Raw genomic sequence first — 27,517 nt, 5'->3', positions numbered from 1 at the left:
TTGTTGCCAAGCACAGGCTCTAGAGCATTCAGACTTCAGTAGTTGTGGCCCATGAGCTTAGTTGCTCTGCAGCATGTAGGATCTTCCTGGACTAGGGACAGAACATTGGCAGGCAAATTCTTTACCATTAAGCCACCTGGAAGCCACTGTTTGTTGGATTTTTATTTATTTGTTTTTTTTTGGAGAAAGATGGCAGAGCTACCATCCACCATTCTCATCATTTCATTTCAAGGCTACAAGTCTGAAACGACTTAATACTAGGATGTTAGTGTTGTTTGTCCAGCTACTTAGATTAGGTTTCTCCAGTGTAAAGTTATGCTTATATCATGTCAAAAAATGCATTGTTTTGGAAGAATTTCACTATGCACAACCTTTGAGGAGTGAAGAGTTATGCTCCACCTCCTTGATTGCTGATATCCACATGAATTATCAGGAATTCCTCTCCATGGGAGATTTGTACTGTCCTCCAATTTGTTTATATAGTTAATCCTTTATACATTTATTTATTTATTTTGGCTTCACCATGCAGCATGTGGGATCTTAGTTACCTGACCAGGGATCAAACTCCCAATGCAGGCATTGGGAGAGCAGAATCTTAACAACTGAACCAGCAGGAAGTCCCATTTTTTATTTAAATCAGTATGAACTCTTGGATATTTACTTTGTATCCCAGGATATAGTGAGTACAACTTTATCCTATTGCTCAAAATGTTCCAGTTTGGGCCCTTGGGAACTCTTTTAGTTGACTTCTGTTTTCTTTTGACATAATCTCCTCTATGCCTGTGTGTGTGTGTGTATAGCTGTTTTGTTGAATTAACACTTCCTCATTTTCTGGAACTACAAGAATTTACAAATCTGTATATTTCCTGCTCCAACCCTAGAATGAACTATTTATCCAAAGAATATGGTTTGTTTTTATTAGCAAATCCGACTTCAGAAATAGCATAGATCTGAATGTGTTCATTGCTAGAGGGAGTGCTTGTTTCTTGGCTTTTCAGCGGACAGTGTGAGGAAATTTTTGTTTGTCCTGACCTGTGTATGCCCACCTAAGCTGTGTCTATCAATCCACTGATCAATATGTACAAATAGACAAAGATGTGGCTTCCCTAGTGCCTCAGATAGTAAAGAATCTGCCTGCAATGTTGGGGGTGGGTCTCAAAAAGTCAGACACAGCTGAGCGACTAACACACACATAGACAGAGATGCATGTCTGTAAGGAATAATTATCATTTATATTAACATGCTGCTGCCGCTGCTAAGTCGCTTCAGTCGTGTCCGACTCTGTGCGACCCCATAGACAGAAGCCCACCAGGTTCTGCCGTCCCTGAGATTCTCCAGGCAAGAGAGTGGGTTGCCATTTCCTTCTCCATTATATTAACATAGACCCAGCTTAGTAATCGGAGAACGTAATGGCACCCTACTCCAGCACTCTTGCCTGGAAAATCCCATGGACGGAGGAGCCTGGTAGGCTGCAGTCCATGGGGTCGCTAAGAGTCAGATACGACTGAGCGACGTCACTTTCACTTTTCACTTTCATGCACTGGAGAAGGAAATGGCAACCCACTCCAGTGTTCTTGCCTGGAGAATCCCAGGGACGGCGGAGCCTGGTGGGCTGCCGTCTATGGGGTTGCACAGAATCGGACACGACTGAAGCGACTTAGCAGCAGCAGCAGCAACAGCTTAATAATTCATCCTGATGTTCTCGTCTGTCATCTACGGGCACACGGGCTGTTCTAGCCGGGCCCCCTCCCCGATCTCCGGGCGTCCTGTACTGTGCCCGGCCGCCGGCAGAGGGCATCGGACCGTGCCACGTGGAGAACGCGTCGCCACGCGGGGACCTCGACACAGTCTCCGGGCGAGAGGACAGGAGCTCCGAACCGTCGGGACGCACCGGGACCAGGAGGTATTTCTCTCAAATAGAGGGAATGTGCTTTTCATTTTCTGGACTTTTTCCGTTGTTCTATTATTCCCGTTCTCGTGCACTATAAATTAGACTTCTGTGCACTATGAACAAGACTTCTTTTACAGAAGTATTCATTCATTAAGTGGTTTGGGGTGAAAAATCACAGAGCCTGCTTTAGTATTTTTTATGGATTCGGGATGGCTTCTGTAGAGAACTCTCGCTACAAATTTGGAGGAAGGGAACCGTGTGGACGTGTGGATGGTGGGAGCAACCATGAGCGGCGGTTCGGTCGTGTGTCTTGCGGACACAGAAGGGTCTGGTTAGCAGTCACCCGGCCCCGGGGGGAAGGGAAGTGTTTGCAACACTATACGTGTTTGTTTATTTTTAGAGGGTAATTTTTCTGTAAAGTGGAAATAGTTGGAATATTGAAAAATTAAAGAGGGTGTTTTAAAACTTCCAACCATACTTAAATATTGATTCCCCTCCCCCCACATCCAAATCAGAATATATCGTAAGTTCACTTTCCAGGCTTTAAAGAAAATCGTCTTCCCTCTCATTCCTTTAAAGTAATGCTTCTCTGCGTATCTCAGTTTCAAGTTGAATTATTGCCATGATTAACCTTTTTTGTGTTGTGACCCAATAACAGTTTTTGATAATTCTGAGTTAATTTCATCTTAGGGCAGGTCTTCTGCAGAACCTCAGTGTGGTAGGAATTGTTGCAAGAAACCTAGGATACTTGCAAATTTATTAAATCGTCATAAAAGGAAATGAAGGGAAAATACTGATTTTGAAACAAGCTTAGACTCGAAATGATAATCGGCTAACACTTTTTTCAGAATTGCGTGTTCTTTCTTGAGACCGAGGACGGAGGGCGGGTGGCGGGGTCGGGAGGAACTGCGAACAGGAAGGACGTGCCAGGCTGCCATCATAGATAGCCTGAGACATCTCAGTTCTAATATTTTTTTTTTAAGAAGTATTTATTTATTTACTTTTGGCTGCCCTGGGTCTTCACTGCTGCATAACAGCTTTTTCTAGTTGCGGTGAGCGGGGCTTATTGTCTAGTTATGGTTTGTGGGCTTAGTTGCTCCGTGGCAGGTGGGACCTTCCCGGGTCAGGGATTGAACCCATGTCTCCTGCACTGGCAGGCAGATTCTTAACCACTGGACCACCAGGGAAGTCCCTAAGTTTTACTTTTTAAAATATTAGTTAAGACACTATTTATATTGAAAACATTTGTAAGTTGTGACTCTTTTTCTGAAAGGGCATAATATTTTAAAAATTTGTAGTAGTGATTTACATACTTAGGGTGTAGCTAAATATTCTTGCAGAAATGCATCCTGGGTTGACTCTCTCTTACTTTGTATTAAAATATGAACTCTCCATAATCATCAAAATGTTTGCTTCTTGGCAGTATCACCAGTGTGTTTTTATCTGAAAATTTTTTTTTAACAATTTCAAATCAGGTGACAGAAAACCAGCTAAAGGCTCAGAGTTGCGGAAAAAAAAATAGTCACTTTTACTTTTTTTTTTTTCTGTGACTAAGACAATCTCCATATGGCAGGAGTCAGGTTCTCTTAGGATTTGCCTCCAGTGAAAGTGAGTGAAGTGAAAGTCACTAAGTAGTGTCTGACTCTTTGCGACCCCATGGGCTATACAGTTCATGGAATTTTCCAGGCCAGAATACTGGAGTGGGTAGCCTTTCCCTTCTCCAAGGGATCTTCCCAATCTAGAGATCAAACCTAGGTCTCCTGCATTGCAGGTGGATTCTTTACCAGCTGAGCTACCAGGGAAGTGCAAGAATACTAGAGTGGGTAGCCTATGCCTTCTCCAGTGGATCTTCCCGACCCAGGAATCGAACCGGGGTCTCCTGCATTGCAGGCAGATTCTTTACCAACTGAGCTATCAGGCAAGCCCTGAGAGCTGCCAGGGTTGGGATTAAATAATCCATCTGAATAGTATGTCTAATTAAACTGTAAAGCCCCATGTTTCTGCTTTGTTATCTCATTATAATGAGGATGTTAATATCTTTTTTATGACTGTCAAGAGCCAAAGACTTATTGCTGCCCCTTTGAGAGGAGAGCCCCCCCCCCATTTGTCTTTGCTTCCTCTGCAGGTACCTGTGGGTTGTACTGAGGTGGGGAGCATTTCCATGTGAAGGTTTGCAGATTCAAGATGGTGCGTTTTTCTGGGGATGTTAGAAAATGACTGGAGTCTCTCTGGTTCTTTCTCTTCCCTCAGCTTTGTCTGCTTAGTCATTGAAATGTCCTTTGGTGAGAATACACAAGAAGACAGGGCAACTAAATTCCAGACAATGCAACCCCAGGTGAGTAGGACTTGCTCCTTCTTGTGAATTGATACCTATCTTTTTTTTTTTTTCCCCAGGGGATGAGTGGGTTTTGAGTCTTGGGCTGGATTTCCTGGGGCCCCCATGAAATTAAATTACTGTCAGTCAATTTTCCTCAGGACTCTGGGAGGCTTAGGGCAGGCCAGGGACTGATCGAGAAATAATTCCCTACCCAGTATTTACACTGCTGTATTCCATTCCTCGCTCCCTTAAGGATGTTATTGAAGAAAAGGTAAAAAGTTATTTCCTTGAATTTATGCCACGTTAGGGTTTGCAGTGGGCTTAGGCACGTGGTAAACACAGGCAACAGAAACGAGTAAGAGTAAGTGTCTAGTCCTGCAGCTGTTTCTCAGGTGAGTGTAGTCCATCCAGTGATTTGGATGTTGCAGAGGAGGGTTCTGCAGCATGGAGATTGGCTTGAGAGGAGGCAAGCGAGAGAGCAATAATGAATCATTAGTTTTCCCCAATTTTAAATTTATTCAAAATTTTATAGCATATACTTGCACATTTAAATAACTTTAAAAAAGAAAAAAAAAAAAAACTCCTTACCCCTTTGGTCCCCAACAACCCAGTTTCCTTCTTTGTAATCAAAACTGCAAACAGAAAGAAATGTCCGGTACTGTTTTCTTACTTTGGGCTGTGCATTAAGAAGAAGGATTATAATAGAATTAACCTGGGGTCCTGTAGAAATTTTTGAAGGGCTGGAAAGATCAGGTTCTGCTGAGAGGCCTCTAGTTCCTGTTAGTATATAAACAGCTTGGTGGTACAGGAGGGACGGTGATAACCCATGCTTGAAGGTCCCAGAGAAGACGGAAATGAAAGGTCTCATCACAGGAGGGTCGGGCTAGGACACTCCTTCTGTGTGGCAGTCTTAGGGCCTCTTGGGGTTTGCTTCTGAACTGTACGTCTTATTCTCTGTCATGAACATATGAGTTGTGCAGAGATGGGAGAGGCCACCTAATTGTCACATTCTCCAGGAGGGTGTTCAGTTCTGCAGAATTTGGCCACTTCTTTGCCAGGTTATTTCCACTACAGTTACCTCATTTGCTATAATGATGTTTTGTTTTCAAAGAAAGTGAAAGTGAAAGTCACTCAGTCGTGTCTGACTCTCGGTGACCCCATGGCCTATACCCCCTGGAATTCTCCTGGCCAGAATACTGGGGTGGGTAGCCTTTCCTTTCTCCAGGGGGATCTTCACAATCCAGGGATCGAACCCAGGTCTCCTGCAATGCAGGCGGATTCTTTACCAGCTGAGCCACAAGGGAAACCACTTTGTTTTCAAAGTGGTGTGTATTTCTGTGAACATGTGTCAGAGACACGCGGCATATCAGCATAGAGAAATGTTTGACCAGAACCCCAAACAAGGTTGAGCTTTTTCTTACACAGCAATCTAACCGCAGCACTACTGTGTACGTATCCTCCCTGGCACTTTGTGGGGAAGCCCCTGGCTGCACAAAATGTCCATGTTTTAGGAATCAGTGACCCTCAAGGATATCGCTGTAGACTTCACCGAGGAAGAATGGGCCCTGTTGGACACCTCTCAGAAAAAGCTGTTCAGAGAAGTGATGCTGGAGAGCCTTAGTCATCTGGTCTCTGTGGGTGAGTCTGTCAACATTGAGGCATTTTTTTAAACAAGTATCCAGAACAGCTTTTACATATTCCCTTCCCGTCTCAGCCCTCATTGACATTCTTTCATGGTTTTTAAAACGCCTTGAAGTTAATTCGTTTATTTATTTATTTACTTATACATGTTTTTGTCAGCCCCAAAGAGTATAGTTTTCCTGACCACTCTTCCCTGTCCTTCTTGCTTCTTTAACAACCAGGAATTCAATAAATATTTCTAAATAAGTGAAAGTGTTAAATATTTACTAAATAACTCTGTTTACTCACCTGATAGTTACAAATTCATTAATGAAAATTATACCAGTGATCTATTTCCAAAGAGAAATTAGATTGTTCCTGTGGAGCTTCTGTGTTTTGGATTCTGTTTTATTTTATTTTATTCTGTTTTAAAAGTAAAGTTTATCCTACTGTTGTTGTTCAGTTACTTAGTCGTGTTTGACTCTTTGCAACCCCATGCACCTATCCTAGTGTGGGAAGATTTAATTTCTCCATTTAAAGCACTGAGGCTTCTTCACTCTAGCTTTGACCTTGGGCCCACACATCAGCAAGAAGAGCCCCCTGTGTTGGCCCAGTGCCATGATGTTATTCCTGTTCAGAAGGAACAGCTTCCTGAAAGAAGCTTTAGTGTTGTCAGTATCAGAGGTGCTCTTCCTGGGCTGTTCTCCGGGATTCACCATGTCCTTCCTTGGCAGCCTGCCCTGAAATTAAAGAATGTGCATAGTTCTTTAACCATGAATGAAATCCAAGACAAAAATGCCTTTTTTCCCCTATAAACAGGGTATAAACTCAGCAAATCAGATGTGATTTCCCAGCTGGCGCAGGGAGCGGAGCTGTGTAAGGAAGAGAAAGGATTTCCCCAGTGCCCGAGTTCAGGTGAGTTCCAGGCTCCCGCGTGTTCAGTATCAGGAAGACCCTGATATTAGGGGAGCAGATGCCTGGAAATGTCAGCAGCAGAGTTTCCTGAGTGAATTCTGTTTTCAGGAAAGTGGTGGAGGCCACTGGGACCTGCACTCTCTTTTGCATTTTCTTTTGGCCTCAGAAAGGAACTGTTCACGTCCTCTTAAAGTTTTGTGTGGTGTTCTTTGTCCTGTTTTCTTCCCTTTGAAAAATTTCCTTCTCTTTACCTTATCAACAACCAATCTTGATTTTCTTGTCTCTTATTTCAATCTTGAAAATATTTTTTAATTTTCAGTTTTCTAAAATGGGTTTTAACTCACTTTACCTCCTTTTCATATTCTTGCTCTGATTCAGGGTCAGTATTTGAAACATACTCACGCAGGCCTTGCATGCTTTCAACCGTTTTCTTCCTCCGATGTCACACTAGCATTTTTTAACATCATTTTAGACAAGAAAAGTGATCCTGTGAGACAAGAAAAAATATCCCTGCAAGATACCTACAGGGAAGACCTATCTAACTGTGAATGGTAAGTCTCAAGGGGGTGAACCCATCCCTCTTCATTAAAGGCATGGGAACTGAAAGGCAGGACAGCATGGTTAGTTGAGGTGAACTTAAATGCTGCTGCAGCAGAAAGTTTTAGATAGTTTCAATTTAGAGAAAAAAATTCATACTCGAAACCATAGCCTGAGTACTTATAAAAGAATTGCATAAACATGACTTTGAAACTAATGAAATATTTAACAGATTTGCAGTTGAGATATTATGAAACAGGAAATCTGTGTTGTAGAAAGTAACATGCAATGAGTATGTAAATAGCATTCAACAGGAGCCTGTTTGTGGCATGGTCAAACTAGAAGTCGTGTAGAGAAAATTAATGAATGTCTGTGAGAAATCTTTAATAGCTTCTCATCTCCTTGGAACAGCAGAGATTTCACACTGGAGAGGACATACATGGATATAATGATTTGGGGGACATTTTCACTCACAGATCTACAGTGAAAAGACATGTGCTAAATCATATGTGGGGGGGGGACCTGTAAATGTAATAAACATGGGAAAGAATTCCACCAGAGCACTCAGCTTTCTGTACATGAAAGGACACACACGAGAAAAACCCTATAAACCTAACAAATGTGGTAAATGCTTCAGCCATCAATTCAGTTCAGTTGCTCAGTTGTGTCCGACTCTTTGCGACCCCATGGACTGCAGCACACCAGGCTTCCCTGTCCATCACCAACTCCTGGAGCTTGCTCAAATTCATGTCCATCGAGTTGGTGATGCCATCCTCTGTCATCCCCTTCTCCTCCCGCCTTCAATCTTTCCCAGCATCAGAATCTTTTCCAATGAGTCAGTTCTTCACATCAGGTGGCCAGAGTATTGGAGTTTCAGCTTCAGCATCAGTCTTTCCAATGAATATTCAGGACTGATTTCCTTTAGGACTGACTGGTTTGATCTCCTTGCTGTCCAAGGGACTCTCAAGAATCTTCTCCAACAACTTCAGCCACAGGGCTAATGTTTACTTGCATGAAGAATTCATGTGGGAGAGAAACCATATAAATGTAAGGTATGTGGGAAGCAGTTCAGCGAAAGCACTTACATTCACACCGAACAACTCACCCAGGAGAGAAACCCTATAAATGCAATGCGTGTGGCAAAGAATTCCATCAGTGCATTCAGCTTTGTATACACCGAAGAACACACACTACAGAGAAACCCTATAAATGCTTACATTCACACAAAAGAAATCCTTTATAATAAACATGGTAAAGCTTTCTTTCATCCTTTCCTTCATCTTTAGTCAACAAAAGAAAATCACACTGGGGAAAAACTAGGAATCTTTTGGTTAAAACTTCGGCCTTAGATAGCATGAGAGAGTTCACACTAAAGAGGAATCTTACATATGAAATAAATATGACAAAAATTCCAGGCATATGTCCAATCCTTAAAGAAAATAATCACGTGTTATGGAAAAGCCTTCAAATAGTTCCTTAACCTTAATTGATGTGAAAGAACTCACACTATAAATGTAATGAAGGACTGTCTTCATCCTCAATTTTAATGTTTATACACACTAGAGAACCTACACAGGGACAAATTGTGTGTCTGCAACTAATGTGGAAATGCCTTCAAAGACTAGGGCAGCAGGTGAGCCAGAGCTTTCAGGGTGTCTGCTCTGCACTCTAGGTCCAAGAGAAAACAGAAATGGAGTGAAAACCTGATGGAAAATATGGGAGCCAAAGAGAGCTGGAGGAGGATGGGAACTGGGCTGGTGGTAACAGCGACCTTCAGCAAAGGGATGAGTCAGGGGCCAGGCAGCCAGTGAGCCCTGGTTCATTCCCCTTAGGGCTGATCCCTCCACAGTTTCTCCTGATGTTGGTCTCTCACTTCCCCTTGCACTAGGAACAGATATCAATTTTCTCTCTGCACCCCAACTCTACCCTGCCATTCCCATACCCACTGCCCTCGGCTCAGTCTCAGAAGCTGCTTTCATGCCCGCCCTGTTGGATTCAGGGCTGGTAGTGCTGAGCCTGCCTTGCTCCAGATGCCAGCTTGGAGTGAGATATTCAAAGGCTGATCCGTGACCTACACTCAGGTGCCACGGTGGCTTCCCTAGTCTCATTTGAGAACATTCCAAATAGTAAGTGAATTGATACAAAATAGAAATTTCTATCTCAGAAGTCATTTTGTATGGAGCATTCATGACAGTGAAAAACTAGTTGAAGTGAAATCAAAACAAACAAAAAAAACCCTTTGGCTTTTATTCTGAGAATTAACGTGTAAGCTGTGTGTGATGTAACAGTGACAGTGCCCGTCGGATCCGACAGGCCTGTGTGGGTGTGCCCTGTGTGGGTGTGCTGGGGGCACGCTCACAGCACACGCTCTGGGCACTGTGTCACTCTCACCCGGCCTAGTGGGCTGAATCTCCCAGAGGAAAACAGCCTCAAGTGTTTACAGTTTATCTCATGAACTACTGTACAATAATACTTTTACTCCTGCTTTCTGGGGATCAGTGGTCATTTTCTCCAACAGAGAGGTGAACTTTCTATTTCCCAAACTTCCCCAGTTTTTTAAATTTGGTTGAGAAGAAGAATAACAAGGAAAGTTATGAATAATTACTGAATGCTCTTGTATGATCCCTGTAACATAAAATAGGAATATGTGCTGTTTGTTATTGTCATTATTAAGTCTGGATTATCATATTTAGAAGATACATTAAAAGTTTACTTTTTTGTGCCACGTGGTTTGAGGGATCTTAAGTTCCCCGATTAGGGACTGAACATAGGCCAGGGTAGTGAAAGCACTGAGTCCTAACCACTGGACCATCAGGGAATTCCCAAAAGCTGATTTTGGAAATCTATTACAGCTTATTTCGTAGAGAACCAGTAATAATGGAAAAATAAATGTGTTTTATGCATAATGTACTCTGCTAATTCATGTGATAATATGTGGATTTTTATGTTCCAGGCGTATAAAGAATGAAATAATGTCTATTTTTAATTCTATCTTAGGGTCTGTCATCTAGCAACACTTCATTCTAGGCTCATTCATATACCCACATAACTGTTGATGTACAGAGGACATGCCTCCAAAAGAACTGAAATCAAAATATTACATAAAATGAAAAATTTATATCAAAATATAACCAATTATTATGGAATTTAAGGTCAATGGTATTAACCTAACAAGTATGTTTTTTTAGCACACATAGATTAAGTTGTAGATTAAGATAGGCTAGTTAATAGTAATAAAACATTCAGATAAAGTGTTCGTTACCAGGAAATGATATATGTAAAGTATGCCAAGTGTGAATTACTTGACATTTCAGATGAGGACATTAACCAATACTAGGAATTCTTCATAAATAAATGTTGACAATAATTTTATTACATGGAAAATTAAAAGCCATTAAAATATAATTTCAGATAACTCATTCTTTTGTAAATGTACACTTTTTAAAAAGTTCATCACAAAGAGGACTTTTAGAGCAGTGAAATACTCTGTATGACATTATAATGATGGATACATGTCATTATACATTTGTCCAAATTCACAGAATGTACAACACCAAGAGCAAACTGTAATGCAAACTGTAGACCATGGATGATTATGATGCGTCAGTATAGGTTCATCTTTATTAAAAAATGTACCATCTAGTAGTGGTGTTGATAATGTAGGAGACTGTGTGGTTTGGGGGAAGGAGCAGTCTCTGTACATTCTCAATTTTGTTGTAAACCTAAAACTGATGTTGAGAAATATCATTTTATTTGTTGAATAAATAATATCTCACACAACTTTTATTTAACTATTACTGAGAATGTTAGAAAGCATTCTATTAAAATTTTATTAACATATCTTTCAAATTCTGATATATTAGTAATGTAGATTATGTTAACAGTACTTCATTATTTGATAGTATCATTAATTACTGCATAATTCAGTATAAGCATATATCACATTAATGAAATTGAAATTTGTTTACCACTAAAATATTCCATCATTATTTAATGTTTTCATTAATTACTATATCATCAATATTGTAATTACTATCATTTAAATTCACCTTCTACTTTAATACTAGACGTTCTAGTATAGGTTATCCAAAATCTTATTGGTTTTTCTTTTGAATTCCAGACATGACTGTAGTGGACATGCCATCGAATCCTGAGGGCTCTCACTGCCTGGGGGCTGCAAGAGGAAATTGACTTTGTTTTCATCTCAATCGTGTTTGATTTATAACACTGTAATTAAAAGTTTTTAAAATGCGAAAATCCCTAAGAAATATTGTCTTTATTCAATGCAGTAGAACCTGAATATAACTATAGTTCTCAGTCAACTCAAAGATGCTTTTTGGAAGGTTCCATATGCGTGTGATCATGAATCACCAGTTGGTAACCTTTCTCTGGGCTAGTTTTCCCTAAAGGACAGATTTGTTTTCAGGAACTAATAAACTGAATAAGGCATACCTTTGAATATTAAATGTGGTAGTGATATTAATCTGAGTCCAGCACAGTTATCACCTGGAGGTTGTCCTCCCATATGGAAAAGACTAGAAACCGGGAGGTTGTTCTCTTGCTGTAGTTATGGCTGATGGCTCATAATAAGACTGTGACTAGGCCCTGGGCATTGTGATGAGGAGGGTCACAGAGCAGTGGATAAGGGGAGACCCATGCACGTGAATGGCTTTTTCTCTGATTAGGCAACACTAGAGCCAGTTTTAGACAGTTCTGCCTATCATTCAATATCTCATGTATTTAAACTTAGAGGAGTTTCTAGATCTTACACGTCTTATAGAAGAACTTCTCAAAGGATTTGAGGACCTGCTTTCTTACCTATTACTAGGTTTTAGTTCATGTTATTGGGGAGGCCTCTCACTGCTGTTTTCCACACAGGAATGAAAACCACCCTCTCTGCTACCTACCTCTGTGTTTTCAGATGGTGCAGGTTTTCTTTCCTTGGTGTAGTCCATCATCTCACACTGTAGTTATATATATATATACAAGGACAGAGCTTCTCAAATAAGAAGGTGGATCCTCACATCTTGCACAGTAATGCAAGATAGTAAGAGCAAGCAGTGAGGGAAGGGTGAGACAGTTGTAAACTTCCTGGCTAAGCTTTAAGAAAAGCACCAACACAGAGATCTGGTGATACTGGCAGAGTATTTTGTGTGGAGGGGGGGCTTTTTGGTTTTGGCTCTAGTGTTTAAGATCTCGCTCAAATCATAAGGTGGCCACTAAAGTAATACAGACCTCAATGGTGTATCATACATAACAAAACCTTTTACACAAAGTTCAGAAAATCAATAAACAAATAAGCACAAACCACATGTCAACAAATCTCAGGAAGGCAGGAGAGTCTTATTTCTAGACACATTATAATATTCAAAATATCCAGTACTTCATGCAAAGAGACAAGAAAATACATCCCATCCTTAGGATAAAAAGAAAATTAACAGATACTGTCCCTGAGGAAGGACAGACATTGGAGTTACTAGAAAAAAGCTTTAAACAACTGTCTCAATGTCGCTCAAACAAGTAAAGGAAACCAGGCAAATGATGCTTCATCATATCACGAGTTTCAATTAAGAGGTTTGTTTTTTTTTTTTTTGGCTGTGCCCTTGGGATATGGGATTTTAGTTCTCCAACCAGGGATTGAATCTGGGCCCTCTGCAATGAGAGCAGAGTCCCAATTCCTGGACCACAAGGGAATTCCCAACATAGAGATTATAAAATGGAGTCAAATAGATATTCTGGAGCTAAAAGTACTATGGGCTTTCACCTGTGTTTATTATATAAAATATTAATAGGGACTTTCCTGATCACAGCCGATCCCTCTCAAGCCAAAACACCAAGATGTTGAATTTTGCTCATCATCCTCACATATGACCTGTTTCCATCCTAGCTGAACAGTAAAATCACTTTTCAAAAAAATTATGTTTCACCCTGAGATGTGCTTATTTAGTTGGCCTCAGACCATGATGTGGTGAATGTGTTAGTTTTGGGAAGAGCACCCATCTGCTTAGTATTCTCTTGAGAGTACTTCCCCTACAGATGGAGGTTCAGTGTGGAAGTGCATTGAAAGGCAACACATTTCCAAGCCCTGGGAGCAAGGCAGGGGAGACCTCCTTTGAAAAAACTTCATTTCGCTTGGGGAAAAGAACACTAAGTTAATGATAAGAAGGGCTTCTGTGGTATCTGAGACGTTAGGGGATATTATATTGCTTGGGTCTTCTTTCCAGGGCTGCTGTGTGTGTGTTGGGGGGGGGGGGGTGTTGGGGGGTGGCACAGCAGCCTGTTTGGAGGGTGAGTAAGTGCATAACTAAGGACTCACCTGAATAAAATGGGGGATGGGGTCGTACAACGAATTCTGCCCCCAATTAGTTCAACTCAGAGGCTTCTCAGAAAAATCTTACTAATCTTCTTGGCCTGGAACAGCAGAGCTGCGTCTTTCTGGCCCCATGTAGCTGCCCCAGGGCAGAGCCAGGCTGGGGGCTACCCGGCGGTTCACACTAGGTGTCCATGACACTGCTCACATGGTGGGCCAGGGTCAGGCGCCTGAGAAACCAGCCAGTGGGCTGAACACTGCCACCAGGGTGTGGATGAAGACAGCTGATGGTGGGAAGCTGGACTGAGTGGAGCTGTGCTGTGTGGAAGGAGCTGTGAGAGAAACAGGGAAGACTCAGAGTTAGGCTGAATCTTACCCACATGTCGCCAAGTGCAGAGCCAGATCTATGTGTTTACAGCTGCATGAAGAAAACTAGAACTTCATCAACATGTGAGATTTTTCAGCAACAGACTTTATTATTTAAATATTTACAAATAATAATCTATTGAAAAAAGTTTAGTTTCTTACAAAATTTGGCATTCAGTGTTCCCAGATCACTTTACTATCTTGTATTTATATATCAGATTTTTCTTCATAAATAGTTCACCCAAAATTCTGAATTATTTGCTAAATTGTATGTTAAAAGCTCTTTTAAAGGGTTTTTCACCTCCCCTTAGTTTTCTGAAATCTAGATGAAGTTTTCTCCACTTGATTTTAGGATCACTGTTTCTTCAACATGAGAACCTTAATGTTGATTATGAAATGAGGTCACTGAAGACTTTCCTTCTTTCATGACACAGAGTGTTTTGTACAGTCTGAATCCACACATGTACCTCAGGAGTGGATCTTATGAATAAAGGATTTGTCATGATTTTTCAGTGAGTCACTTCTTTAGGATGAATTATTTAGTATTTCTCTTCTTACTTCCTATGATAGTGATTATTCCTTCACTGAGTTTTCTTGTGCACAACAACTGTGCCTGGCTTAATGTTTGTTCACAGTGATTAGACCTAGAGGCTTTCCTAGATGGAGTCTATTCATGTTGTTTACCATTAATTATAAATGAAAGCATTTTCACATTGATTGCAGACTTGGATTCTCCCCTATGCAAATCCTCCACTATGTTTAAAGTTTAGAGCTGTTGTTAAAGACGTCCACATTCCTTATATTTACAGTGCAAGTTCTCTCACGACATCTATGACCACACAACAGACTGAAGGTTTTGCTATATAAATGTCACACATGTGGGTTCTCTTTCATATAAATTTGCATATGTCAAATGGAGTAAGGATAACTGAAGGGTCCTCCCCACTGATTAGTGTTTTACAGTGATTACAGCTTTCTTCTATGTGACTCTCTCATGTGTTCAATTAAAGCTATGGTTGAAGTCTTGTTCATGTTTATTACATTTATAATACTATGTCATCTAAGGTCAGAATACTTACTGAAGACATTCATAATTTTCTCTCCATTGTGGGTTCCCTCATGTCGCCTAAGGGCAGAACACTGACTGAAGGCTTTTCCACAGAGATGACATTCATACGGCTTCTCTCCAGTGTGAGTTCTCTCGTGACGTCTAAGAGCAGAACATTTACTGAAAGTTTTCCCACAGAGTTGACATTCATACGGTTGCTCTCCAGTGTGCGTCCTCTCATGCTGTCTGAGGTTGGAGGATTGACTAAAGGCTTTTCCACAGAGATGACATTCATACGGCTTCTCTCCAGTGTGAGTCAGATTGTGTTTTCTAAGGTCAGAGCTTTGAATAAAGGCATTCCCACAGATATGGCATTCATAAGGTTTCTCGCCAGTATGGGTCATCTCATGTCTTCTAAGGCTAGAGCAATTGCTGAAGGCTTTGCCACACAGATGGCATTCGCATGATTTACCTCTGGTGTGGATCTGCTTATGTGGATTAAGGTATGACTGGTCACTATGGGATTTGCTGATATTGGGTGTCTTTTCTGTGTGAGTTAACAAATGTTGTGTCAGTGTGGAGCTAGGACTGAAATCTTCTCCCAAATCATTATATTCACAGGGATCCTCTGGAGTGTGAAATGTCTGCTTTTGGAAAGGAGATGAAAGGCTGTTAGTGATTTGTCTACATACATTCATACACTCCTTGCTCTACATACAAATCCAAAACACATCATTCAGTGAGAGCTTCCATTTACAATCTTCCCAATATTACCTGCACACACACAGTGATTTGCTTTTTTATGTGTTATAAAGACTTTCTCTAAATAGTATCCCAACTTCAGTTTGAGCTTATATGTTAATTCTGAAGACTGCAATATGTTTCAAAGACTAGACATATGAACAATATTTATGCATTTGCCCATCCTCTTTTTTTTTTTAAAGATCTGAGGTTATGGTTTTGAGGTCAGGTTAATTTCTTCACTAAATTCAAACCATTTAAAACTTTTTGCTCAGAAATACCTTAATCCAAATTATTAATACCCACTGCCAGGTTTTTAATGTTGAGGACCAGGGTTAACACTCAGGAAACTTACCATTGGGATGATTGTAGATGTGTCCTTCTTGCTGATATGCTGTGTGGCTAACAATTCTTCTTTAAAGGCACTTTCCCTGCCTAAAATAATTGGGAAAAAAAAAATCAGAATGGCATTAGGGAAATGGAAATGTTGAAAAACTCTGACTTCTATGTTTCAAAAACTGGCATGTCGATGGGGAACACTCCAAGAAACAGAAACACATTATAGGGCATTGATAATTAGTAAACATTTTCAGGACTGAAATATGAAAAATTTAAAATGGAGATGAGATGCTGAGTAGGTAAAGAGGGAAAACCTTCAAAGGGGAGGATGGGAACAAGAGTTATTAAGTGAAAGTTTAATAAGTATATGAATGTCCTTTTCCCTAAAGCCAAAAAAAAAAAAAGATAATGGCAGGAGGACACATGAGTGAGCCTGAAATAACAACATTTAAAGAATTTTGCCCTAGTGTCCTTCACCTACATCTTAGAAAATATCACTCAGTTAACAAAATCTTCAGTTGATGTTTTCTAAGTATATACTCAGTATCACTGACTCGGCACAGGCCCCTGATGCATACCTGGACTGTGGCTTTGGAAAAATCCTCTTCCTTCAATCCACAGCTCTTCACCTTGCTCCAGCTGGAAAGTCACATCCAATTTGCAATGCTGATACCCTGTTCATGGAAAAAAGGTGGATTTTGAGTTTTGTGCTAGTGAAAGCACATTATCATCAAGTCCAGGACAGGCTACTGAGAAATAACAAGGCTGACCACTGAAGTTCAGCTCAGGCAACAACCCTTTGAACAGACAAAACATTGAAATACAGGTTGTGTGTCCAAAATAGTGAAGACCTCTAGATGCTGATGTCCATGTTCGAAGACAGGACACACAGAATTCTTAGTCTTTTCCAAAATGGAGAAATTAAATGTCCCCATAGTAGACTGAATATTATTTTCAAACAGATGCCAATAAGTTCCACAAGTATAATCAAGGTTTTACCATTTTCTCTCGTCTGCTGTCAATCCTCAGCACAGTGACTAAAGCAGAATAACTAGAAAATATTTATACTCAATTTATTGATACATCAAAAATAATAAGTTCCCAGGTCTGTTCTGAATATTAGAGACTGAATAGGAAGAAAGAGATTAAACTGTGGTCAAGATTACATTTAGTAGGGTGACAAACTGGATGTAAGTATTCCATAAAGAAACAACTTGAATGTAGTTATAAGGCCTACAAAAGCATCAGGACAGAGACTGGGTGAGTATGTAGAAGCTGTTCTAGAAACTTATTGACTGAATCAATAAATACCTACCTACCTACCTACCTACCAGGGCTTCCCTGGTAGCTCAGATGGTAAAGCGTCTGCCTACAATGCGGGAGACCTGGGTTCGATCCCTGGGTCAGGAAGAGCCCCTGGAGAAGGAATTGGCAACCCACTCCAGTGTTCTTGCCTGGAAAATCCCATGGACTGAGGAGCCTGGTAGGCTACAGTCCATGGGGTTGCAAAGAGTCGGACACGACTGAGCGACTTCACCTCACCTCACCTCAACTACCTACCAACCAACCTACCTACTTATCTACTCACCTGCATACATACATAATTGTTGAGAGACTCACCCACGAAGACCAGATGACTGATATTTTCCAGCATCACGTCTCTGAACAGTTTTCTCTGGGATGTGTCCAGCAGGGCCCATTCTTCCTGGGTGAAGTCTACAGCTACATCTTCAAACGTCACTGATTCCTACAACATGGATATTATGGTTCTGACAGAACAACTCTATTAACATCCAGGGCAGAAGGGTTGATATGGCAGTGCTGAGTAAGGGGGTGGAGACGCTGGGTGTACAGAAGGATCAAGCCAAGTTTGGGGTTCCCATTAGTTCATGCTGAGCTGGTGTTTGCTTTTCAGATATATCACAGAGATGTACACAGCCTGAATTAATACAACTTTGTCATAAAGAAATACCACATGAAGTGTGGTATGATAAAACGTGAAAAATTTCCCCCAAAATGGTAATTATGAGTTCAGACATGTAATTAAAACTTTCACTTGAAAATTCATAGAACTCTCTTCTTGATTAATTTCAAATAACTTACAGACATATCATAAGGCAAACATTAACCATGATTTGCCACTTTTAAACCATAACTGTGGTTATATCATTCCCCTAAAAGAACTTCAGACTCCTCATCTATTAAATGGTTTACTAATGTGCTATGAGTATTGAAAGATCCAACGAACTAATGGATGATGTTCCTCCTATCTAAGTAAACATGCATTAAATACAAACCTCAGTCTATTACTCAGTAAACTGTCCAAGAACCTTGAAACCATCTCCATCATTCTTCAGAAATGAACAAGTTTCATATAGAACTTGGTATCATTAAGTGCAGTCTCACTGAACTCAAAAGAGTTGGATGTTCACAATAAGGTATGAGGTCAGATAGTTCAGTAGCATAAGCCAGGGACTCTGAGAGAGCTCTCTTGAAGGACAGTCCTAGACTGACTATGCCTATTCTCAATTTTCTCTGGGACCTCAAACACCACTCATCACTCTCTCCTGTCTTCAGCTTGCCTCTCTGCTAAAGAATAACAGAAGCCTCTTGACTGGGTTGGGCATTCTAGCTCTTCAAAACTATCCACAGGGTCTTAAATTTTTACTTTACTATCCTCCTCCTGAACATGCAGCCACAATAAAGGAAATAATACCCCCTATATATTAATTTCAGTTACCAAGTATGAAAAAAGGGTTTTCTTTTTAAGAAGTTCCTAAAAGAGCAGATATAGTCTATCAAAACTTTAAAGTGATAAAAAAATAAATGAATGATTCCTCATGCATTCTCTGTCCTCAACTTCCCTCGTCCTCCTTTCAGATCCCCCCCCCCCCCCAACACCCAAGACTGGTGAAGACTGGACTCACTGAACTCAGGTGATGAGACCTCAGCCTCTCCACTGGATGGTAAACTTCTGCTCCTCCCTCATCTCTGGTCAGCACAACCTTAGGCCATTACAGCCAATAACATGATTAACAAGTGAATTATTCCCTGATGAGACCAGGGACAGATTAGAGAAAGAATACTTCTCTCACCTCTTCTATAAATACACAAGCTGCATGGAGGTGGAAATAAATCAGTGTGATGTTAGGAAGGATACTAGTTAATAGATTTCACTGGTGCTCAGACCCATGAATACTTTTTGATTGCACTTAGAACATCCAATCCAATAAGCGAAACCTGCCCATCTCCTCCAGGAGCAGGGTATGCAGTTTCAGCAGAAAAAGGCATTTCCTACTCACCAATGGCTGCATTGTCAATAACTCAGTTGCCAGCAGTCTTTCTCTGGGTTTTCACTCACAGACAGTCCCAGCATTAAGCAGGCAAAGCTGAGGATGGAGAGAAAAGTTGAAAGACTCCAGTCCTGTGCACACGTTCCAGTCCAACATCTCGTGAAACCCCAAAACTTCACCTGGTTGTTGACTCCCAGTCTAACCAATCAACATGCAGTGCACACTCTATGGGAAACACACAGAGGATGCTGCTGCTCTCCCAGGGTAGTCGTTAACAACAACAGGAGCACAGACAACTTATGGACACGTATGGACAAGAACATCAAAGCTCAAAGTATTGAGCTTCACATCAATAAGTAACTTCAATAACTCTGTGATATCCAGAGTTATTCAATTCTCTCCCTGACTCCAAACCATAGTGACCCCTGACTCATGCCACATGTAGATTTTGGTTTTCATTTGTAGGTAACACTGGGAATTCTCAGATTTCATTATTCTTGATTTATGCACTCACAACCGTTCTTCAGCATTCATGGTGGCTCTCTGAAAACTCACTCCCTTCCAGCTCTCCCTTAACCCTTCTAGATCTGTCCCCCATGAACTTAGAAGTCAGTGAACTAAAAATCTGCATTATGATGGAAATTTAAGAATTTATTCTATTTGGAGGAATCATGGCACCTATCCTGCCAGCCTTGTTCTTAACATCCCCTGCACCAGAAAGTAGCAGGAGTCCAAGAGTCATAGTGGACCATCATGTACTGTCTCAACCCTGCAGGTCAAGGATGGTTGGAGTTTAGGAGGAAATCTAATTAATGCCACCTGATTACCTTAGTAAAGGGGTAGCTGAAATTCTTGAAATCCCTGCATTAATCTTCATTAGCTGCCATATGCCTGCATTTCATTATATACAAACACACATATGTGTACATGCATACATATACATATGCATACAAACGTGTGTGAGAGACACACAGAGGAAGCATTTATAAAGCGTAAATTCTCCCCTTTGTTGTTGTTTAGTTGCTAAGTCATGTCCAACTCTTGCGACGCCACAAACTGCAGCCCTCCAGGCTTCACTGTCTGTGGGATTTCCCAGGCAAGAATGCTGGAGTGGGTTGCCATTTCCTTTTCCAGGGCATCTTCCCAACCTAGGGATTGAACCCATGTCTCTTGCATTGGCAGGCGGATTCTTTACCACTGATCCACCAGGGAATTCTCCTCTAAAATACCAATAATAACTAGATATATTTTATGGAAAAATGATGATAATGGGTCATAAATAAAAGTAAGATTAACTCACCCATTTGTACCTGAGGTCCACAAAAGAAAAAAAAAAGATACATTTGCATCAAATATGACTCTGTGCTTGGATATTTACATACTCACTTAGTCCTCACAGTAACCTGGTGATTTTATCAATTTAACAGATGACATGGACAGTTTAAACCTCAACTAGCAGAGACTTTCACTAAATCCAACCAGAGGTAAACCTTTCCCTTCCCCTCTGCCCTGATCTACACAGAACTCTACCACTCCCTGAGGCCATTCATCTCACTAGTCACTAGATATTTATTTATGCTCTGTCCTCCCATGGTCTAAATCTCCCTAAGAATGATACAATTAGGCAAGTTCACCTCTGACCATTATGTATGAATTATAAACACAGAGAAATGTCCATTGCAAGGTAACTTGCCCTCCGTGCCTTGCCCACAGGGGCTGCAGTCCTGTAAACAATTATTTTCTGATTATAAACTCCTTTCCAAAATAATGGAGTCTGTCCTTCCTGGTAAAAATTCTAATATTTACCCCAGCCCATGGAAAAGCTAAAGAAGCCAACTACTGGGGATACAGTCACTCACTACCCAAAACTACACAGCATATAACTATCTTTCAGACCCATATGTGTCTGGCTCCAAAGTCCGTTCCCTGGACCACAGTTTAAGGTGAGTTCTGTCCTTTCATGGTTAAAAATGCCTCTGAAAAATCAGAACCCCAGAGGGATAAACATTCAGCAGGGAGGGGATGGATAAAAATGGTGTAGGGTGTGCAGGTGAGCTGGGATGCTTCCAGAAGGCTTTATGCTTGAGATCACAGAGTTCCATACTCGGTGACCGCAACCCGAATCCCACGAACTCGGGGAGAGAAGCCTGACAACTGGGGCTTCTCCCTGCAACAACCAAACACTCTGATGACTGGAGGCCTAAAATCAACTGCCTTCAGCCAGAATCAGGGAGAGGAGAGAGTGAGATGCAGGGCCTTTGGACAACACCAAAGCTGCGCTCAGCCATCAGATATACCCCCTCTCCACTCCAAGGAGCCCAGCGCGGGTTCTGTGTCAGAACTGCCACGCCGGTTTAGAGCAGAGACCTTCGATCATTTTCCCAAGTAGAATCCATACATACTGTGTAAGATGTCAGGTACATGTCTCCATGGAGCAGAATGTTCAACCAGCATCTTCCAAAGCTGACAGACCCTGCAGAGGGAGAAAACGGACATTCCTTCATTCTCTGAAACTGAGGCAAGTCTGTGGTTTCACCTGAGCTCCTGCCGTCCTACACACGAGGCCAGGAAGTGGCTGGACACCCCACTCCAGGTGGGCCCTAAGCTCTATCCCAGTGTTCCTCCTTACTGCGTGTGGACTGGGTCCTATGTTCTACACCCCTTAGCACCTGCCTCTATCCTGAGCTCTGAGGTACCGGCTCTTCAGAAGAATGAGGACACCCGTCCCCCCGACACTGGTCCATACCTGGAAACCTGAATCTTCTCTGTGATACACAGGAGGGAGAATGCTGTCCGCATTCCAGAGACAAGCAGTGCCAGGGTGGTTCTCAGGCTCGCTCGCTGCCTGTTGTAGGCACACACTCTGAAGAGGAACAAGAATCTTCTGGGGCGAATTGAGGGGACTAAGGATCTGGAGGGTGATTTAAATGTCTGGAGGTGGGGGTGAGAAATAGAATTCTGGGCACTGTTTCCTCTTATTTTCCTCTGTGAGTCATCCAACAAGGAGGATAGTACCATCAATCAGATCTGTAAGAAAAGCCCCAGATTAATGCAAGGGTCTGATAACTGGGAAAAGGCTGTCAATACCGAGGATAGTTCACAATGTCCAGGAGCTACTCTGTCAACACAGTTTACGTACTGAGTCAAAAAGAGAAGAAAGATCTAGTAAGACTACTCAGGCATTGTCCATGGGGTTAGGTTAGGTTTTGACCTCAAGGCAGATTTAAATTGAAATGTAAAATAATTTTTTTACCTTTAGAGTTTTTCTTCTAAGGACATAAAAGATATCCAGGGAACCCCTCTGCACAAAAAACAGAACAGCCCTGTGAATGGGAAGGAACATATCTAGCTATCACTGTGCTTTCCCCACACTTCCAAACAGAAGGCATCAAAGGTCACCAGTAGGTGAGAACTATAAATAAACGTAGCCCCGCGGGAGCTGATATCTTTCTCCAAACTATCACTATGAATTCATGTGGTTTAAGGAGAACCCAACTCAATGAAAAAGACTTAGAAAAAATAACCAAAGCAGTAATTATTAAAAAGACTAAAGTGTAAGAGAGACTGGCATGGAAAAGAGACTGAATATTATATTCAGATTCCTTTGCCTTGGAGCAGAACATCATTTAAATATTATACAATAATTTTAGTGATAAGACTACAAACTATTAAAAACCTTAATTAACAGAACTTCAAAGCATATCACAAGAATGAAAATAAGAGATTATAAGACATCAGAAGGAAAAATGACTTGACAGGGCTTCAAAACTTCTGAAGTAAAATAAAGATTTATTAGTAATTTAAAAGAAGAGACCATATTGGGAGAGCAGAGAGAGAACAGACAGTGCTAAAAACTCATTCATTTATGTGGATGACAGGCTTTAAAATGAGCAAGAGATAAAAGAATTAAGTAAAAATCAAGTAAAAACTATTGAAAGGATCAGAGAGAAATTGAAAACTGTGAAAGACAAGTCTGCAACTTATAAAATCCACATTAACGGTAAAGATAACAAAGGAAATGATATGACAAAAATAATGTTATGATTTAATTCAATAAGGAAGGATTAAAACATATTTAAAAATACACAGAACAATACAGTAGAGACAACAGTCTTAGATAGTTGACAGGAGACGTGGAAGGAGGGAACGGAGAGCTACTGCTCCCATCATAGGACCATTATCATTACTGACATTCATCACCGTGATGGTACTTATTACAACAATTATGATTTATCATTGCTGTTAAAAAACAATGACTCACCTTTCTCTGTTCACACAAGGCACCGAGTTTCCTGAACGGACTACAGAGGGTTCCACAAATACATACAAATACACTGATGCTTTCAAGTCATTCCAGGGCCCTTTCTAGAAATGAGTGTCCATCAATTTCCCAAGTTTCTCTCAGGAGGCCAGAAGTGGCCATTTTGACAGAAGAGACTAGATAAGGACATCCTGGCCTGCCTGAGCCTCTGGAAAACGTTCTAAGTCATATTGGGGACCAGCAACCATTTGATCCTGCCTGCAAGGCCTGGGAAGGAAGCCCACAGCTGACCAGGCTCAGTGAAAATTTTCCTAGAGTCCTTGGAGGCCCTGGCATAGATACAACAGGAGAAGCATGGAAACTATAGAGGAGGTCCTTGCCACCTGGAGGCTCCGCTGCATTTTCTAGGTGCGCCCAGAACCAGGCGACTGCTCACCTGCTCTACATCCTACGAGTACAAAGGAAGGCAAGAAGGGACCATCGAGCTGCCCACTCGCAGCCCCAGGCTTGGAAGCAAGGTCTCAAAGTACATACCTCTAGGCTGTGGCGGCGGGCAGATGGCAGGATGTGTAGCAATACAGTCAGGGCTGAGAAAGGCTCTAGTCTTATTGTTCAGAGTAGGTGGGGCCCTGGAGGGCTGGGAACAGGGCACAGTCCCTGAGTCTGGCCTTCTTCCCGGGAGGCCAGATTCCCAGGAAGACACATACACACATACTTAAATGAATATGAGTGTACATGTATATGAGTGTACATCCAAACTGTGGAGACTTATTATCTTCATTTATCCCAAAGGAGAGACTTCAGTTCACCCACTGCATCCATCAAATTTGACTGTGTAATTAGCCCCAGAGAAAATTTTAGCTAAATGCAAAAGAGAGTATGTCGAATAGGCCACACAGGCTTACTGCAGTAAAGTTAAAGTGAAAAAATAAACAATAATCAGTAGTAGAAACAAACTTTTCGAAAGACAATGATAGTTTAAACAATAGGGTTACAATACAATCAAATGACCATTGCCAATTAACAGTTAGTTACTGTCACCATGAAGGATGAACATGATCAATACCGCAGAACAGGGCGGTATTGTTATCTTGAAAAAAAAAAGTTTAACTTTAAATAGACTTAACAGAAACAAAGGGCTTGAAAATGAATGAGTCAGTTGTTTGACCTTATAAATCAAGAGAAACTAAAAGGAAACAAGAGTAAATTGACATTTCAAATTGTTAGGAATTAAGATATTAGTAAAAGTTAAAAGAAATACAAAAGATTAAATAAAAGATTAAAGAATAAAATGAAGAAACAGATTATTTGACAGAAATCAATTAAGTAAAAGTTTTGATAAGTCAAATCAAGGAATTAAAAAAGACACATGAAAAGCTTATTTCTCTGGCAAGATCAGTCTGTGATCACTCCTCAGGGTGGAGAACATGCCTTCAGGGCTTCGGCTCAACACACCCCTTTCCAATGCCACAACCACACGGGAAGGAATTCACTGAGTGGCCTAGATAGTCTCCTGCTGTCCAAGGATTCAAAAGCAGTAAACAGGAGATGGACAGGTGGATTTTTCTGTCCATTTCTTCAGAACACCCTCCCACCCTACAAGAAGCCCCACATATTTGGCGGCAGCAGTGGGTATGTGAGCTGGACTGGCCTTCCCTGTTAGTCACAGACCCCACGGTCTCCTTAGCATCTGCCAAGCACAGGGCCACTTCAGGGGAGGATGGAAGAGATTTCCCTTCCTCTAGTCCCTGAGCTTCTCGGTCTCCCTCCCATTCCTGGCTCCTTAACCCCTCAACAGCACTCCTGTCCTTTCTTCCAGCTACCTTCACAGAGGCAATGCCCTCTAATCCCTTCTCACTGGAGAGAGACTTTTGACCTGCACTTAGTTTAAAAAGTCTAGACCCGACTTCCCTGGTGACACAGCAGATAAGAAGCCGCCTGCCAATGCAGGGGACATGGGTTTGATCCCTGGACTGGGAAGATTCTGCATGCGGTGGAGCAACTAAGCCCATGAGCCACAACTACTGAAGCCTGTGCCCCCTAGACCCAATGCAACAAGAACAACATAAAAAGTCTGGATCTTCCCTTATCAAGCGGACTCATGACTTCCTGCCAGTGATGGAGCAGGCTAGGGGGTCAGCAGGAGGCCCTCAGACAGGAACAAGCACTGTCCCCATAAGAACATGGCCTGACTGGGAGAGTAACAGGGCCTGCCCTTCTCAACCCTGCCTGCCCCTAAAAATCACATCTCCTAATTCTGAGCAAGAGCCACTTCCTTTCATGACTTTAATACCAATAATCTCAAAAGATTTAACTCCTCTTTCCCAGAATATCACACTACAGCTATCAAAAAACATATTAAGAAGACCTAATCAGCAGCACTGGAAAAGATGAAAGAAAGGAGTAGCGTTGGAAAATGTGCAATGGAAAGAGCGCAGCAGCTGATTCACCCTGAGCAGAAGTGATCTCTTCCAACTAATTCTGAGGACAATGCAGTTCACCCTCGATCACTTTCCAAGACAAGACGAAAGGATGTCTAGGGGGGCACCTCTCTGAAGAGGAGACTGTGAAGAGATGCCCCAGGGAGCAGTAGGGCCCCAGGACCAGGTGAGGCCAGGGAAGGGGACTCAGGAGAGGACAGGTGTCTACAGAATCCAGAAAAAGGGCCCAGACTTGGTTGGAAACCACAGCCCACTAAATTAAAAGCTCATCTAAGGGGATACAGATGTTGATTATTAGACTAAGGGGTTAATCTAGGGTTTGACTGTGAATATAAAAAATTACCAATATCTTTAGCAAGAACACACTGAGGTAGCATAAACTTATTTAGCACTAAGATATATTTTCAATATATGATATCAATTGGAAAACCACTGAGACATCATCAACTGAATCTGACACAATACATGTGAAAGGGAATTAAGTTGGTAATTTAAGAACAAAATGAATGAATCTGGGATCTACTTTTCTTTTGCCCCTCGCTGCTACTGTGGCTCATAATAACTCCCTCCTCCCATTCTGTCCTTTTCTGTCTGTGGATATTCCTTTTGTGTCTTTTTGTTCACCCCCCTGCTTTTTGTCCAGGTCACTCTCCTTCATTCTTTACTGTGTCTTTCCAAGCCCAGGGGACCCACTCCCCCAAGTTCAATTGCCCCCTGCTTCTATCTCACGCTGTCTCCCTGGTTCTCTCTTGATCTCCCTTCCGCCTCATCCCCTTGCCCCACCTACGCATTCACAGGACAAGCACGCCTTGACAGGCGCTGCCAATGGGAAGGGATCTGAAACCACGGGGTGTCACAGGACAGGAGTGGCCGCGCACTCCCACCCCGGGTCTCGGGGGCCTGTCTGAGGAGATGACTGCCAAGAAATCGCCTGGGCAGCAGTAGGGCTGGTGCCCAGGACGAAGTAAGGCTGGAAAGGAGGAGTCCAGAGAGGACAGGGGTCTGCGGGACCCGCCGTCAGGAGCAGGCGTGACGGCCCGACTCCGCCCTCCAGGGCCGGGGGACACATCGGGAGGGACCTGATCAGGCGCGGGGAGAGAAGGGAAGACGGGGACGAGGACCTAGGCTGGAAGGTCGGGGCGAGGACCAGGCGCGCAGCGATTTTACCAGAAACAGGTGTAGGTCCGGCCCCCGCGGCAGAGCGCCTCCAGACTAGGCGGGGCTCCCCGCGGCCGGGACGGTAACAGCCGCGGGGGCCCGGGAGTGTGGAGGACCCGGCGCTGAGCGCGTCAGCGCGCGAGTTTGGACGCGAACTACTGAAACTCACTCGGTGAACCGGGCCGCCAGTCCCGGAGATCTGCTTCCCGGTTGGCAGGAAATGGCGCCGCCGAGGGGCGTGGCCAGGGGCGGGGCTCTGGGGGCGTGGCCGCGCCACCTC

The 27,517-nt window shown here is 42.2% G+C and overlaps 2 protein-coding genes across 11 annotated transcripts; one reads left to right on the top strand and one right to left on the bottom strand.

Moving 5' to 3' along the window:
* Window positions 1–1,409: 1,409 nt before the first annotated feature.
* LOC110129498 (zinc finger protein 69 homolog B-like) lies at window positions 1,410–7,313 on the top strand. Its single transcript, XM_070460173.1, has 6 exons — window positions 1,410–1,464; window positions 1,738–1,903; window positions 4,142–4,226; window positions 5,720–5,846; window positions 6,648–6,743; window positions 7,216–7,313. The coding sequence occupies exons 1-6, from the start codon at window positions 1,410–1,412 to the stop codon at window positions 7,296–7,298; spliced, it is 612 nt and encodes a 203-aa protein (XP_070316274.1). The 3' UTR covers window positions 7,299–7,313.
* A 3,318-nt stretch (window positions 7,314–10,631) lies between these two features.
* Window positions 10,632–27,478, bottom strand: LOC110129492 (zinc finger protein 705A-like). Of its 10 annotated transcripts, none has more exons than XR_011485187.1 (10): window positions 27,247–27,400; window positions 22,124–22,404; window positions 21,780–21,850; window positions 19,387–19,473; window positions 17,705–17,831; window positions 16,663–16,758; window positions 16,101–16,180; window positions 15,036–15,651; window positions 11,330–13,922; window positions 10,632–11,008 (listed from the first exon to the last, which is right to left on the bottom strand). XR_011485187.1 is itself a non-coding variant. In XM_070460133.1 (9 exons), the coding sequence occupies exons 4-9, from the start codon at window positions 19,396–19,398 to the stop codon at window positions 13,813–13,815; spliced, it is 1,041 nt and encodes a 346-aa protein (XP_070316234.1). In that variant the 5' UTR covers window positions 19,399–19,473; window positions 21,780–21,850; window positions 22,124–22,240; window positions 27,407–27,478; the 3' UTR covers window positions 10,632–13,812. The 10 variants fall into 10 exon arrangements, 8 of the variants coding, with proteins under 8 accessions (XP_070316234.1, XP_070316231.1, XP_070316230.1 ...); XR_011485188.1 differs by having other exon boundaries at window positions 10,632–11,454; window positions 13,597–13,922; XM_070460133.1 differs by lacking the exon at window positions 27,247–27,400 and adding an exon at window positions 27,407–27,478 and having other exon boundaries at window positions 10,632–13,922; window positions 22,124–22,240.
* Between the last annotated feature and the right edge of the window lie 39 nt (window positions 27,479–27,517).

This window comes from Odocoileus virginianus, chromosome 32 (genome assembly GCF_023699985.2).
Source record: "Odocoileus virginianus isolate 20LAN1187 ecotype Illinois chromosome 32, Ovbor_1.2, whole genome shotgun sequence".
Taxonomy (NCBI): domain Eukaryota; kingdom Metazoa; phylum Chordata; class Mammalia; order Artiodactyla; family Cervidae; genus Odocoileus; species Odocoileus virginianus.
The sequence above is the reverse complement of the archived record's forward strand: the minus strand, read 5'-3'. Positions and strand labels throughout refer to the sequence as shown.